Source organism: Eptatretus burgeri, chromosome 11 (genome assembly GCF_056783735.1).
Source record: "Eptatretus burgeri isolate ZD-2024b chromosome 11, Ebu_testis_v1, whole genome shotgun sequence".
NCBI lineage: Eukaryota > Metazoa > Chordata > Myxini > Myxiniformes > Myxinidae > Eptatretus > Eptatretus burgeri.
Genome location: NC_140971.1, coordinates 66,225,902 through 66,241,516, shown reverse-complemented (window position 1 = coordinate 66,241,516; position 15,615 = coordinate 66,225,902). Strand labels below are relative to the sequence as shown.

At 42.2% G+C, this 15,615-nt stretch overlaps 2 protein-coding genes across 2 annotated transcripts in view; one reads left to right on the top strand and one right to left on the bottom strand.

The window, feature by feature from the left end:
• LOC147017265 (epiplakin-like) overlaps positions 1–11,458 on the top strand; it is a 52,540-nt gene extending 41,082 nt beyond the window's left edge. Inside the window, exons 7-9 of the mRNA XM_085846730.1 lie at positions 1,159–1,274; positions 1,372–1,445; positions 1,703–11,458. Coding sequence (XP_085702856.1) covers positions 1,159–1,274; positions 1,372–1,445; positions 1,703–10,024 — 8,512 coding nt within the window. The 3' untranslated portion in view covers positions 10,025–11,458. The remainder of the gene's footprint in view (positions 1–1,158; positions 1,275–1,371; positions 1,446–1,702) is intronic.
• Positions 11,459–11,885: 427 nt separating this feature from the next.
• On the bottom strand, positions 11,886–14,025 carry BAG2 (BAG cochaperone 2). Its single transcript, XM_085846733.1, has 3 exons — positions 13,439–14,025; positions 12,838–12,947; positions 11,886–12,443 (listed from the first exon to the last, which is right to left on the bottom strand). Exons 1-3 carry the CDS (start codon positions 13,558–13,560, stop codon positions 12,025–12,027), a joined length of 651 nt encoding a protein of 216 aa, XP_085702859.1. The 5' UTR covers positions 13,561–14,025; the 3' UTR covers positions 11,886–12,024.
• Between the last annotated feature and the right edge of the window lie 1,590 nt (positions 14,026–15,615).

Below are 15,615 nucleotides of genomic sequence, written 5' to 3'. Positions count from 1 at the left end.
ATGGAAAGAACTCATGTACCGCCTTGTTGTCCTGCGCGTGACAAACGGAGCCTACATTGAAGTGTATGGATTGTGTGCATAAAACTTTATGAGTTTCTGTATCATATAAACCAAAGGGTATCATCGTATCGTTTGTGGTTCTTAATATATTAACAACCAAAGTATCCAGGTCTTTTTGGAACACCCTGTCCTACTCCTTTCATATGCAAAACAAACCTGTAGGTTAGCATCATTGGCTGAGGGAATGGGTGTTCCACTGATGCAATGTCCTCTAGATTAGGGCAGGAATTTGTAATTTGGTAATGGTGACAGCGATAGCTCACCTACTCTTTGCGAAAGACACCGTGATATTCTTAACGTCCACCAACTAATGTCAGCAGATGGGACGTCCGGTTTAACGTCCATCTGAGGGACGGTACACACATTGATGACTCACTGGGATGACAGAGACACCATGATGATGGTTTATAGCTGGGCCAAGATTCAAACCCAGGTGAGACAGATTAGAGGCAAGTGTGTGTACTGCTCGGCCATTCTGCCAGCCAAGTCATACTGAACCAGTACTGAGAGACAAAAGTAACTTAAAAAATCTTCATCTTGAGGTTGAGTCCCATCATTCTGGAGAGATGCTCACACATTCATTTAAATGAGGTTACAATATGCCATTTGGTGATTGTTTTGTTATTTTATCATTTTGCTTTTAATTTGTTGAAAACGGCAGTTCAGGAAGGCCTTGACATCTGTACGTGTGTTCAGCAAAAAATTTTTTTTAATCTTTTGCATGGAAAAAAACAACTCAAAGAAACATATACTCTTGCCTTCAGCACTTGTAAATTATCACATTTGAGGTTAATCTCTCAACAAGAAGGAATGAAATTTTAAACATAGTTATGAATTATGCCTGTAGCTGTCTTGTTCAAGAAAATGTGAATTATGTTTTCCCAGACATTAAATATTTTGAGCTTCACAGTAATTCTTAATTTTTCAAGTATGCTCATGTCAGCTTAATTGCATGGCTCTTCTTCGACTGTTGCCACATTGTGCTACTCCCTGTCAATGTGTTGCCTTTATACCCTCTGTCACCCCTCTCTTCCACGAGCCTAGATCTTCTATCAAAAATTATCACTGAACTACTCTTTTTCTGCTCTCAACCCACAGACCTGCTCTTGTACAGATTGAAGACGTAGCTAAACGAAGCAATCAGCAGAACTTGGAAATGGCTTTTGAAGTTGCAGCAAAGAATCTTGGGGTGCCAAAACTATTAGACGCAGAGGGTAATTGTTGAACCGTACAGATTATTAATACAGTATAATGACATTAAAATGTTCAACGTTAATAAATAATGATTTCTTCTATTTTTACTCTTTGCAGACGTGAATGTTGACCAGCCAGATGAAAAGTCAATTGTAACATACCTGTCTTTGCTGTATTCTGCTCTTCATCAGGTATGTAATACTACAGCCCATTTACCACTACACAAGCTGGATTAGACTCATTAGGTGGGCAAAGCATATGCTATTGTGAGTTCTGATTGATTAAAAATTCTGAGAGCTTGTGTTCTGTACAGTCTAGTGGAAATAGGTTAAGCCCCTCAATTTTCAAATGCAACAATGTATTTTTTCCAGCAGGCCAATTAAACAGAACTGGCCATTTTTTTAATGTTAAAAAACAATTTTACTGATATGTTCCTCTTCTTTTTCAGCAAGTGGTTGACAATGGGAGTGCAAATCATACACTGGATATTAATGAGACCTTGAAAACTACAAAGCTCATGATATCACCAAAACTGCAGCCTCTGCCGATTTGGGATGTGCTGCACTCTGAACATTTACCTGCACAGGAGAGTCAAAGGCTGATGGCAGCTTTTAGCATGGGTCAGTTAACATTGCAGCAGCTTGGAGAGAATATAATTCAGAAAATCAAACAAAATGATGAGGAAATAGAAAGAACTTTCGAAAAAACAACAGTTAAAATACAAAGAGGGAAGTTTGCAGGGAAGATTTTATCTCTTCATGAGATTTTCTCCACCAATATTCTTCAAAAACAAGTTCATTTGGATCTATTGAATGCATATAAAACGGGAAAAATGTCTCTGATGATCCTGAAAAACAGCGTGCTTCAAGCTTTGGAAGCCACAAAGACAACGAATACCTCCAAGACATTTCAAGGTTTGAGAAAGGAGGTGATGGTTGATGAGCTGGTGAGCGCCAAGATTATAGATGAAGCAACCGCATCTGCAATTATCAGGGGAACTATGAAACCTGAGGAGATAAAACACAAGATTGAGAAGGTACTTCATGGAACAAGTTCGATTGCTGGACTCTATCATGACGAAAAAAAAGAAAAAATGCCTATTTACGCTGCCTTGCGGAAAGGATACCTGAGACCAGGAACTGGTTTAATACTCTTGGAAGCTCAAGCAGCAACTGGGTTCATAATCGACCCTGTGAACAATTTAAAGTTGAGTGTGGAAGATGCTGTCAAAAAAAAGGTCATTGGTCTGGAGTACAAGGACAAACTGATGCTGGCTGAACGTGCGGCAACAGGATACAAGGAACCGGCTACTGGAGAAATCCTGTCGTTGTTCAAGTTCATTGAAAAAGGGCTAATGTTGAAACAACATGGACTTCGCCTTCTGGCGGTTCAGATTGCTACTGGAGGAATCATTGACTCTGAAGCCAGCCACCGACTTCCTTTGGAGGTGGCCTACAGCAGAGGACTTTTCAACGAGGAGATGAACAGGATCCTTTTACATCCGAGCGATGACACGAGGGGGTATGTTGATCCGAACACACAGGAGAACCTCACATACAGTGAAATGTTGAGTAGATGCATTGTAGACCCTGATACCGGCTTTCTATTGCTGCCTTTTAAGTGTACAACTAACGGAAGTACAGCAAATAAAGTGGCTTATAAATCTCAGATGGAAGAAGCAAGAGTTGAAAATTCAAAATTTCTGAAAAACGATGCAACGACATATTCCGATTCGAGTAGTTCCATTCCAAACTCGCGATATGCCCAAGATTCCAGCAGATCGGTCAAAACAGAGAGCCAAATAAGGCAAGATTTCCAAGAAATTGTTTTGAAAATGCCAGAAGCAAGATTTGATGGTCAAAAGATATCGTTGAATGAACTTTTCACAAAAGACATCATTCCCTATCAAATGAGAAAAAGTCTTATTGAAGATTACAAATGTGGGAGAATTGACATTGAGGCAGTTGTGACGAAAGTTATCGAAGTTATTAATGGCATAGCATATGAGTCCATACATGAGCAAAGTGCAAATGTACAGCAAGCACCCAAAACTGAACAAGAACTTATTCAAACTTTACAAAAAATCCGCTTGAAGATGCCAGTTTCTGGATTTGCTGGGAGAGAGATGACACTGAGAGAGGTTTTTGAATCGAAAATAATTGATATGCCAACTAAGAACACATTGATGACAGACTTCAGATCAGGAAAGATGTCTGCAGATCAACTGATATCCCAAGTCACACAGATAATTGATACTAGGGCAAATGAAATAGCCCTGAGGGAATCTCCTGCATTCGCTGGACTTCGTCACCAAGTGTCCATAAATGATCTTTTGGCTGCACGCATTATCGATGAGCAAACAACTAAGCAGCTGGTAGAGGGTAAAATTACGATGGATGAACTGAAGCTTTTGATGAAAACCTACACTGATGGAACTTCAAGCATTGCTGGTATTTTGGTTGAAGGCACAAATGAGAAGATGACCATTGATACGGCCATGAAGAAAGCCCTGATAAAACCCACAACAGGACTGATGCTCTTGGAGGTTCAAGCTGCTACAGGAAGCATCATCGATCCTATAAGAAACCGGATGTTTTCACTGGATGATGCAGTGCAGAATGGAATTGTTGCACGAGAACACAAGACCAAACTTGTGCTAGCTGAACAAGCAGTTACAGGATATAAGGACCCATACACTGGGAAAACCATATCATTGTACCAAGCAATGCAGAAACGCCTCATCATGAAAGATCTTGGCATTCGTCTGCTGGAGGCACAAATAGCCACCGGAGGAATAATCGACCCAAAAGTCAGTTTGCGCCTTCCGCTGGAGGTGGCTTATGTGCGTGGTCTTTTTGATGAGAGGATGGCCAAAATGTTTTCCAGCCTAAGCAATGAAGCCAAGGGCTTCTTTGACCCAAATACAGATGAAAACATCACTTACTTGGAGCTGATGAAGCGATGCATCAAGGATCCAAATACAGGCCTCCTTTTTTTTCAAATCAGAAAACAGACAAAACAACATATGGAACCAGTGGCTGCACGTCAGTGCCCGAGCACACCGACGTGGACAAGGAAAGGTAGAACCGACCAAGAATTCTGGCAGTCCCTTGAAAAGATTAAAATCAAATTGCCAGTTGCAAAATATGGTGGGAAAGAAATGTTTGTGATTGAGGTTTTCAATGCCGGAATCATTGAAGCTGAAGTAAAAAGAAAGCTTGCAGAAGACTACAAGCAAGGAAGCATCAATATTGAAATGGTCATCAACAAAATTGTTGAACTTATTGATAAACAAGCTCAACAACATGCCGCAAATGAAACGCAGGAACTCACGCACATGTTGAGGAACACTATGTTGAAACTTCCTGAATCTGGATTCCATGGAAAGGTACTCTCCATGAGTGAAGTTTTTGATTCTGGAATAATTGAAGCAAAAGACAAGAAAACACTGTTGGACAATTTAAAATCGGGGAAAATATCTTTCGATATTCTACTCAATCGAGTGACTGAATTGATTGACGCAAAGGCGAACAAAATATCTCAACACCCAGTGCCGAAAGTTGCCACACCGGATAAAATCTCCAGGACTATGAAAACTGATAAAGAAATATCAGAAGTGCTTGAAAAAATAAGGATCAGATTGCCAATTCCTCGATTTGGGGGAACTGAAATGTCCATGAAAGAGCTTTTTGACAAAGGAATTATAAACTATGAAGCAAGGAAAAACCTGCTTGAAGATTACAGGCAAGGTAAAATCAGCATTGATGATGTGATTGACAAAAGTGCTGACATCATTAACACGCTCACCGCTCAGGCTGCAGAATGGCCTTCTCCAGCAATGCATGGAAAAAATTCTCAAGGTGTTCCTGGTCCTGAAGAACAACCATTGTTTAAAACTGCACAAGAAGTTACGCAGGAATTGAAGAACATTAGGCTGAAAATGCCTGAAGCAGTGTTAGGAGGAAAAGAAATGACCTTGAAGGAAGTTATTGATTCTGTTATTCTGGAGCCTGAAATAAAGAAAATGCTAATTGTAGATTTCACATTGGGGAAGATCTCCATCAATATTGTCCTTGGAAGGGTCACTGAAATTATTGACGCCAAAGCACGTGAAATAGCTCAGCGATCCTTGCCAATGTTTCCCGGTCTCCGTCGACGTGTGTCTGTCACTGATTTAGCGGACAGTCACATCATAGACCAGCAAGTAGCTAAGCAACTGTTAGAGGGTATCAAAACTGTAGAGGAAGTAAGCCCACTGATTAATACCTATCTGGTAGGCTCAAGCAGCATCGCTGGTCTTACAGTGGAAGGCAGCAAGGAGAAAGTGTCCATTTTCAATGCAATGAAGAGGGGGCTGATCAAACCCGGATTAGGATTGGTATTAATGGAAGCCCAAGCAGCCACTGGCTACATTATTGATCCTGTGAGAAACCAGAAATATACTGTTGAGGATGCAGTTCGTGTTGGACTTGTAGGGTTGCAGCACAAAGACAAGTTGCTTATGGCTGAGCAAGCACTGACAGGATATCGAGATCCGCACACAGGAAAAACCATCTCTTTATTTGAGGCAATGAATAAAGGACTAGTTGCGACAGCCCAAGCCATTCATCTTCTGGAGGCCCAACTTGCCACGGGAGGAATCATTGACCCACGAGCGAGTCACAGACTTCCCATTGATGTGGCCTGCAGTCGTGGACTGCTCAGCAATAACCTGAAAAGGATCTTGTCCAATCCTACTGATGCCACAAAGGGGTTTTTTGATCCAAACACAGAAGATAATCTTACCTACGCAGAGTTGATGAAGAGGTGTGTCACAGACCCAATTACAGGTCTTGTTTTGCTTCCATTAAAGTCAAAATTAAAACAACAAACCGACGTCTTTATTCCATTGGAAAGACCAAGCACGCCAATTATAATGGAAAAAACAATCAAAACAGACCAAGACATTTTTAATTCTTTGGAAAAAATTAAAATAAGACGACCAGAGGGCCAGTACATTGGAAGGGAACAGTCTATGAATGAAGTACTTAATTCTGACATCATAAGATCTGAAACAAGAAGGGAATTGGTGGAAGACTACAGACATGGGAAAATAACAATTGATACCTTTGTCAATAAAATCCTCGAAATTCTAGACACGGTGGCACATGATACAACACAAGTACCCGCTCCAGGTATTCCACTCAACAAAAGGCTTTCAGAAAGTTACATAAGTTCTGACAAATCTTTATCTAAATCTGAACAGGGACTTCTGCAGACCATGCAAAAAATTCGACTAAAAATGCCCGATTCTAGATTTGGTGAAAGCGAGATGTCATTGAAGGAAGTTATGGAATCAAATATAATTGATCAAGAAATAAGTGATATGTTAATGGCAGATTTAAGAATGAGGAAAATCACTGTTGATATGCTTATCTCTCGAGTAACTGAGATCATTGATAGATTGTTTTTTCAAGGAGTCCAACAACCTGTTCCAACTTTTCCTGGCCTTCGCCAAAATGTTTCAACCACTGATCTCCTATCATCTCACATTATAGATCAACAAACAGCAAATCAAGTGATAGTTGGTGTTAAAACAGCAGAGGAAGTAAAGTCATTGCTAAAGTCTTACTTGGATGGTTCCAGGAGTATTGCTGGACTTCTAGTCGAAGGTACAAAGGAAAGGGTTTCCATCTACAATGCCATTAAGAAAGGGTTGATCAGACCTGGTTCAGGTCTTGTGCTGCTAGAAGCCCAAGCAGCCACAGGTTATGTGATTGATCCAGTGAAGAACCAGATGTTCACTGTTGAGGAAGCGGTGCGGGCTGGTCTGGTGGGATGGGAACATAAGGAGAAACTCCTTGCAGCGGAACGTGCCCTCACTGGTTACAAAGACCCGTATACGGGAAAAACCATATCCGTGTTTCAAGCAATGAAAAAGGGACTTATCATGAAAAATCATGCAATCCGTCTGCTGGATGCTCAAATCGCTACTGGAGGGATTATTGACCCTCATGCAAGCCATCGTCTTCCCCTAGAGGTGGCCTACATCCGTGGCCTATTTGACAAAGACATGCAAATGCTTCTTGAAAACCCCGGAGATGATAACAAGGGTTTCTTTGACCCCAACACAAAAGAAAACCTGTCATATTGTGAACTGTTACAACGGTGTATTGTTGATGATCAAACAGGCTTGTACTTACTTCCGTTTGGACGTGATGTGAAAGAGCAGAGATTAAGCCTCTCTCAGAAAGAGTCAATCATGATTGTTAAAGAGCCAGAAATTCCTGACATAAAAGTTCCAGAAATGGAAGATTTCATGAAAACCAATAAAGATGTTTCAGAGGCATTGAAAAAAACTACGGTGAGACTTCCGGAGGTGAAATTTGGTGGTGAAAGAGTGACCCTCGAGAAAGTTTTTAACTCTGGTTTCATTGATGAGGAGGTCAAAAACAAAATGATTCTCGACTACAAACGTGGTGAAATTACGATAGACATTGTCAAGACCCAAATCGCAGAAATAATTTATGCAAAAGCGTTTGAGGCTTCCAAACAGCCCGTTCCCACTTTCCCAGGCCTGCGTCAACAGGTGAGGCTGGAAGACCTTGTTGCGGCACGCATCCTGGATGAACCAACAGCAAACAATGTGCGGGAGGGTAAGAAAAGTATTGATGATGTACTACCTTTGGTTAAGTCTTACCTGGATGGAACAGTGAGCATTGCTGGTACATACGTGGAGGCCACAAAAGAAAACATGTCATTTTACAATGCCATGAAGGAAGGTCTCATAAGACCTGGAATAGGGTTGGAATTGTTGGAAGCTCAAGCTGCCACAGGGTATCTCATAGATCCAGTGAAGAATGAGAAGTTTTCAGTGGAAGAAGCAGTGATAGCTGGCTTGATAGGGTTAGAACACAAGGAAAAACTTATTTCAGCTGAGCATGCTGTGAAAGGATTTCAGGACCCCTACTCAGCTAAGACCATATCATTATTTGAAGCGATCAAGAAAGAAATGATAATAAAAGACCGTGGAATTCGTCTACTGGAAGCTCAGCTCGCTACTGGAGGAATAATTGACCCGTTGGGTAGTTACCGGCTGCCCGTGACAGTGGCATACACTCGTGAAATATTTGATGAGAACGTGAACAGGCTGCTCTCTGACCCAAGTGAGAACGTCAAGAGCTACACCGACCCTAATACAGGGGAGGATGTTACATACCAGGAGCTCATGCAACGATGTCTGAAAGATTATGGAACTGGGTTGCTTCTTCTTCCACTTTCAGAACAAAAAGTGGCAAAGGGAATGCCCTTAATTACCCATGATATAATCATCACAATGAAGGAAATAGAAAATGTGGAGGTGAAATCCAAAGAAGGAGAGGATGTGATGGTGGAGGTTGAGTCATTGAGAGAGGACAGGGTAATAATAATAAAATCTGACAGGGAAGATTTACCAAAATCAGACAAGATGAAACGACTCGATGAAGTTGGCATCGAAATCAAATTTGGAGACGAGGCCGGTAAAAAGCTTTCGATGTCAGAAATTCTCGGCAGCACGAGAATCGAGCAAAACAGGTCACAAGAGTTGCTCCAAGACTACGAGTCTGGAAAAATCACAACACGTGAACTGATGGAAAAAATTGCAGGCATCATTGAGGACCACGAAGTAGAAAAGGCTAAAAAGGCTCTTAAATTTAAAGGACTTCGTAATGATGTAACAGCTGAAGAGCTTTTAGATTCATTGGTGCTCGATGAGAGAACTTTGCGTGAAGTCGTTAGAGGAGTAAAGTCTGTAGAAGAAGTATCAAAGTCCATCAAAGACTATATGGAAGGCACTGGATGCATTGCAGGGTTTATCCACGAGAAAACCAAAGAAAAGATGTCCATAAGCACTGCCATCAGGAAAGGGTTAATCAAGTACAAAACTGGAATGCTCCTATTGGAAGCCCAAGCAGCCACAGGCTTTATAATAGATCCAGTTAACAACCTCAACCTAACGGTGGACGAGGCAATCACAAATGGGGTCATTGTTTCAGAGTATCATGACAAGCTGCTTTCAGCTGAGCGAGCTGTGACTTGCTACAAAGACTACTATACTGGTGATAAGATCTCGTTGTTTGAGTCAATGTGCAAGGGCTTTGTGGTGCATGAGCGAGGTATCCGTCTGCTGGAGGCACAGCTGGCCACCGGTGGCATAATAGACCACAAAACAAGCCATCGACTTCCGATGGAGGTGGCCATCAAGCGTGGATTGTTCGACGAAAAGATGAAGAACATCTTGTCCAACCCAAGTGAGGCGATGAAAGGTTTTGTGGATCCCAACACAGACGAGAACGTAAGTTACCTGGAGCTCATGGAGCAATGCGTGATCGACTCAAAAACGGGGTGCAGGTTCCTGGTGCTGAAGTGGGAACCCGGAGAACGAGAGAGCAACACACTTCAGAGGCGCAAGATAGTGCTGGACCCAGACAGCCAAATAGAGCTCACAGTAGAGGAAGCCTTCAAAAAAGGAATTTTGGATGACCAGCTGTACTTAAGTTTGGCAGCCGAGGAATGCGAATGGGAAGAAATTAAGGTTCAGCTTAGTGATGGAGACACGAGCTTAATGCTTGTGGACAAGTGTTCGGGACGCAAGTTTGATGTGAACAAAGCCATTGAGGACGGACTGGTGGATGAGGAAACCGTGAAAGAATATCAGTCCGGCGCTGTCTCCATATTTGATTTTGGAAAACTCTTGTTGGCTTCTCCAACTCTTACCGCTACTTCCTCCACCCCAAAGATTGCCAAGTAAACAATATTTTCTTTGCTTGCTATTTAGTTGTGCTGGATTAGATGTAGTGTTGTTTCTTTTTGTGTTTTTCTTTTGCGCTGAGCGCAGCGCTTCGATGCCATATTTTTATATAGTGACGTGAAATATTCCAGTATATTGCAGTATTTCACATGTTATGACGTTGCATGCAGATTGCAGTTTGTTGCAAGTCTCAGGACATAAGTAAACAGTTAACGTTGTTTAAATCGGGAAAAAAAAATGTTTTGTGTATTAAATAGGAAGTTGATGGAATCATCATGCTTGTCTATCAGTGAAACAGCACAAATTATATCGCGCTGATGCCATGATCCTCTATGTCTATGACATCCGTTTGTGATGGGAACATCCAATTCGCTTTCCGTCCCATTCCCAAGTCATCACCATCACACCGTACGCAGAAGGCAGTTTAAGTTTACAAGCATAAAAACATTTGGACTCGTTTTTATCTCTCCAAGATATATAATTTCAACAAAGTATCTGGGAAAACATTATTTGATTTACTTACCCTTCTGTGAACAATATCTCATCATCATCATCATCATCATCATGTACCATACTCTTTGCAGAGCGTTGGTGCTGCCGAAGCAATTACTAGGCTACAATCATGGATGGGTTGCCACTTTGACTCAGGAAGTTAGGGTAGGAATTTGTAATTTGTTCAGGGTGTCAGCGATAGCTTGCCTACTCTTCACGAAGGAGACCGTGAGATCTTTAACATCCACTCACTAATGCCGGCAGATGCTACGCCCAGTTTGATGTCCATCTGAGGGACAGCAAACACCATTGATGAATCACCCTACCTGTGAAACACCGGGATGACAGTTTATAGCTGGGCCGAGATTCAAACCCAGGCCACATAGCTTAGAGGCGAGTGTGCATACATCTAGGCCATCCTGCCAGCCTCAACAATATCTGTTCTATCGAAAATTACAGAGGCCTTTGATTACACAATACTCCCTAGCACTGACATTTGATCTCGCAAAACAAAATTGGTGAACAAAGTGTCCTTGATAAATTTGAATATCAAAATACGGTTTCACTTTCCAATATGGTTCAACTTTCATATTCAGTTTAACCCTTCTGCTTCATATGAGAGGGGAAGAGGGTCAGATGAATAAAAATTGAAAGAAAGGCAACATTTGATAACAATAGAGAAGGCCGGTACACGAATCACAGTCACGAATGTCTGTGTTGATCATTCCTTGGCCCTACTCACCTGTTTGCATCATGACCCTCATGCTTTGATAACAATGCTCACGAGTTTGTTTGTTTTTTTTTTTTAGATAGAACATTAGCTGCTGTACATGTTGTGTCGTTAATATTGCTCTGTGGGAGGAATAGCTGTATGAACTGTTTGGGAATATCAATATTTTGTGCTGCCTGGTTTTTGCTGTAATAAATGAAACGTTCTGTGAACAGAGCTTGTGTGTAATTAAAACATGCTGGAAAACAGAAATATCTGATCACATAAATTATAACAACCTCCTTTCTGGTTCTTTGAATCTCGATAGTTCACCAAAGGTTGTACCATCTCTGGTGCTCATTTACAGACTCAGGTCGCTGCAATGAGCTTTCTGATAACTCACAGGCTGCTTGAAGGTCTTCGTTTCACCATGGCATGCTCAAAAAGTGAAGGTGTGAGTGAAAAAGCCTCATCTTTCAGGAAATGTTAATTTGTGGATGGCGGCACATGTGCCTGTCGTTGCATAAGATATATTTTCCATAGACCTTGGTCAACCCTTGGTTGAGCTGTTCAACAGGTGGGTTTCTGGCCTTTGTGCCATCTCTCAACTTAAAGCTTAAAGACATTGTACTCGTATCATAATTTCAAATCACAAAGAAAATCTTTCAGTAACGTTTATTTTCTTGAAAAAGCTCAAATATAATTTGTGACAGTCGTAAAGCGCTCGGTGCAAAATGTATGACGAGATAGGGAATAATGGGTGTGCCTGTACTGTCAGCAGTAAATAATGTTTGTCTGTTCAGCTGTTAACGCGCCGGCCATGCAAGCCCTTGTTGTACTGATGGTCCAGGAGGCGAATTGAGCGGTCAGTGTTATCTGTGATTCGTGTCAACATGCTGAGCCTCTTACGTATCTTCTTCTGATCCTCGAGTGCACATCCAATGACCAGCGACTGGAATTTCTGGTCAATCGGACCCCGGGTGACTGTACCACCTGCCTCACCTTCATCTGGAAGGCAGGCTTGAAGCAGTGTACTTAGGCACCTCTTGGACCCATCCATATCCTTTTTTAGGCGTAGTGCTGCCTCGTCGAGGATTTCCATGGCTTTGTTGAGAGACTCCTCCTGTTGCTGGTCTCGCACCGTCTCCAGCGAGATGTCCACAGTGAGCACACGATTAATGAGCCGCTCAGCCGTCACGTTCAGTTCTTCACGTTCACCTGTGTACCACCATATATGGGTCATTGTTGAGTGTTTTCCATAATAAGCTGTGACTGAAGGTTTACTCACTCAGGCAGTTATACGAGCACTGTTCCTCCAAAAGTCGACATCCCACTGACTTGCCATGAAACAACCATCAATCTTAATATTGTTGGGTTCACAAGTAGATGGAATGAAGCTTTTTCATAATTGTGATGCTGCTGTGACATAAATCTGAGGTTCCTATATAAGAATCGAGCTCGATGGACATAATTGCTTTTCCTACAGATTCTATGAGGTATAATGTTTTATGATCATCCAGGACAAATACAAAGAATGAGCCCCAATTGCAGAAAATCAGGTTATATTCAAATAACATGCATGGAACCCCTGGTGGGTGACATCCATCCTTACCGTCACTGATGTTGCGTATGTCTTGGCAGCTCTGGACTCCGTGTAACATCTCCAGCAGGGTCTCTTTCTCTTGCTCCATGGCTGATGCCTGGTCACGTAGCGCCTCCACTCTGCACGAACACGCAACTACATTTAACACTTGGATTATATGGAAGAGTTTTCCAACTACGCACAAGGGATGGGCTAAAAAAAAAATTGTATGATAGGTGGGATGATGGTGTGGCAGCAGTGGATAGAGAAGCGAAATAAGTTGGTACGAGATTGGAGGAAGGGGAGGGAAGAGGTGTGTGTGTGTGTGTGTGTGTGTGTGTGTGTGTGTGTGTGTGTGTGTGTGTGTGTGTGTGTGTATAAAGTATACATGGCCATAAACAGGGGGAGAGAGGGGCGATGGATTTTGCCATATTTGTGTACATTATAAATAGATGGTCTTTTTGAAGTTTGAGTCATCACTCACTGAATGGTCGAGACTTATTGAGATTGGGAAGATAGTCTTCAGGAAGTAATCCATCAAGTGAAAACAAACTTTTCTAAGTCTTATTATAAATGTTACAAGTTGTAGTTGTAAGCTTCACCATGAACGCAGAGACCGTCAGTCACTCACCGAGTTTCGAGTTGGTCCATAGTCTCCACGAGATGGTTCGTCCGTGCAGCCATGGACTGTGATCTCTGGAAAAGAGATGCTTTATCCACCACCTCCCCCTTGTTCACCTGTAACTGTGACATATCCACGGCTCAAAGTTTTCTTCTCTTTGTTCAATTGAAATAAAAAATGTTTAAAAATCGATTACTGCTCGACGCCTTTGTGACGATGTTCTTTTCCAGAACGCTGCTCGTTCAGAGACCTTTCGTCCTGTCCCGAGTGCTTTTTATAGAACACTCATGGACGGACAGGCAGCCACAGGGTAATTATATCTACAGTCGGCAGTGACAGAGAAAGGAATGAGCTACTTGGAATTTGATGATTCAATGAGAAGGGGGAAAATAATTAATAAAATATCCAAGGATTTCATCATTTCTTACTGCTGAAATTGGGGTATGCTGAATGCTAAATTGAAGAAATGTAAGAATGAATGAGTATGATGGATGAGCGTGACAGGAGACAGAGAAAGGTATTTGGGAGTTTTGTGAGGAATGGGGAAGAGAAAAAGGGTGGTTGGGAGGAGTAGGGGAGGGAGTTAGTACAGAGCATGTAGGGGTTAAGGTGAAAATTACATAATTTTGGGGTACTTAATAAATAGATGACCTTACCTCCTCATCTGAGCCTGAGCAAAATGTTACAAATAATTAATCGATGTATTCATGTAACTATAAATATTTGCGAATTCTGAGCGCACGTCATTATGGGACAACCGGTGTGCTTCGAGGTGCAGCACCCAGCTGAGAACACCTTGAAAACCACTCCATTGGTGAAGGAACATACATGAGAAGCATGGAGTCGTCCCATTTGCTTCTAAGGTTGTGACCGTGAAAATCCTACGGTATCCTTTGAGTACAGTAGATAAATGTACAGTCCTTTAAAAGTGTCATGGTACGTCGTAGTCAATTAGATGTTTTGCAATTTCTACTCCAGACTCCAAACCAACCCTAAGGATGAGGAAAACCTCAAACGATAACAACATCAGCATACCTATCGAGATAATTCCGACCGGTCTTACATCCTTATCTTCATCAGATACATAATTCTGTCTGATTGGTTCCTGTAGTTCAATTTCAATGCCCCAGCAAAATATTTCTTTACTAGATGACAATTACTGAAAAACCAGATTATATATATATATATATATATATATATATATATATATATATATATATATATATATATATATATATATATATATATATATATATATATATATATATATAATTGTTGCGGATCCGGAGTGGCGGGATTCTCGCCCAACTTGGCGCCACCCTCACCACCGCCGTCTCCGGGGTTTATAACGCCGGCCGGCTCAGCACAGGCCTCGGGTCACGTGCCTTCATTCGCGATACCAACGTAATCCTTGTACCTTGCCAGTTGGGGAAATAGAACCCCTGGTTACAGACTGGTTGTGTCAGATGCCGAGCGTTTTCTGCCAGTCTGTAACCATTTTGGTTTTATATGCCAATCGAACGGATCGTTCCTCGACGCGACACGAATGAATCCATAGCGGCAACTTCATACGAATTAACCAGATTTATTGGGAAACATCGGGGATCACAACACAAGCAAAATTCACGACAATGTTTTTATTAACAATCCTCAACCCGTTCTTCACGAGGGAACCACGGTCTACAGGTTTCGAGGGGATCGCTACCGAAATATGCCTTATACAATGCGTGCAGACAAAGACAAACAGCATGCATGCAAGACAAGACAGAGTACTTCGTGTTGTCTCATGGACGAGAGGAAAGTGTCAAAAAGCACGAATGTCGCTCGTAACAAGCGGATATCCACGGATTCGAACTCCCAGCTCGAACCACGCCGCGTGGCAAAATGGTGCTTGTACTTTTGTCACAGACCTCACGCAAGCGGTCTCCGCGCGCTCTGGCCCCGCGCAATGTCGACGGCACAAGTCCGCCAGATCAACGATGGGCCTCAGTCGATCTCTCTCCAGGGTTCAGCATACAAATCCAGGCCTGACCAGTTCTCCAGACAAGGCCCATATCGAGGTCCGAGCTCCGCAGGCGGATCGACAACGTGTCGAGCCGTGAGGTGAGTACGGACAGAGGCTCCACGGCCAGACGCAGGCCGAATCTGTCGATCACCTCCCCACAAGAGTCAATCGCCGGCTCGAT

Excerpts from the sequence above, each read along its gene's own strand:
- BAG2 (XM_085846733.1), bottom strand. The coding sequence starts at position 13,560 with ATGTCACAGTTACAGGTGAACAAGGGGGAGGTGGTGGATAAAGCATCT. Across the intron at positions 12,948-13,438 it reads ATGGACCAACTCGAAACTCG|AGTGGAGGCGCTACGTGACC; the intron begins GTGAGTGACTGA and ends GTGTTCGTGCAG. Across the intron at positions 12,444-12,837 it reads CATACGCAACATCAGTGACG|GTGAACGTGAAGAACTGAAC; the intron begins GTAAGGATGGAT and ends GGTGGTACACAG.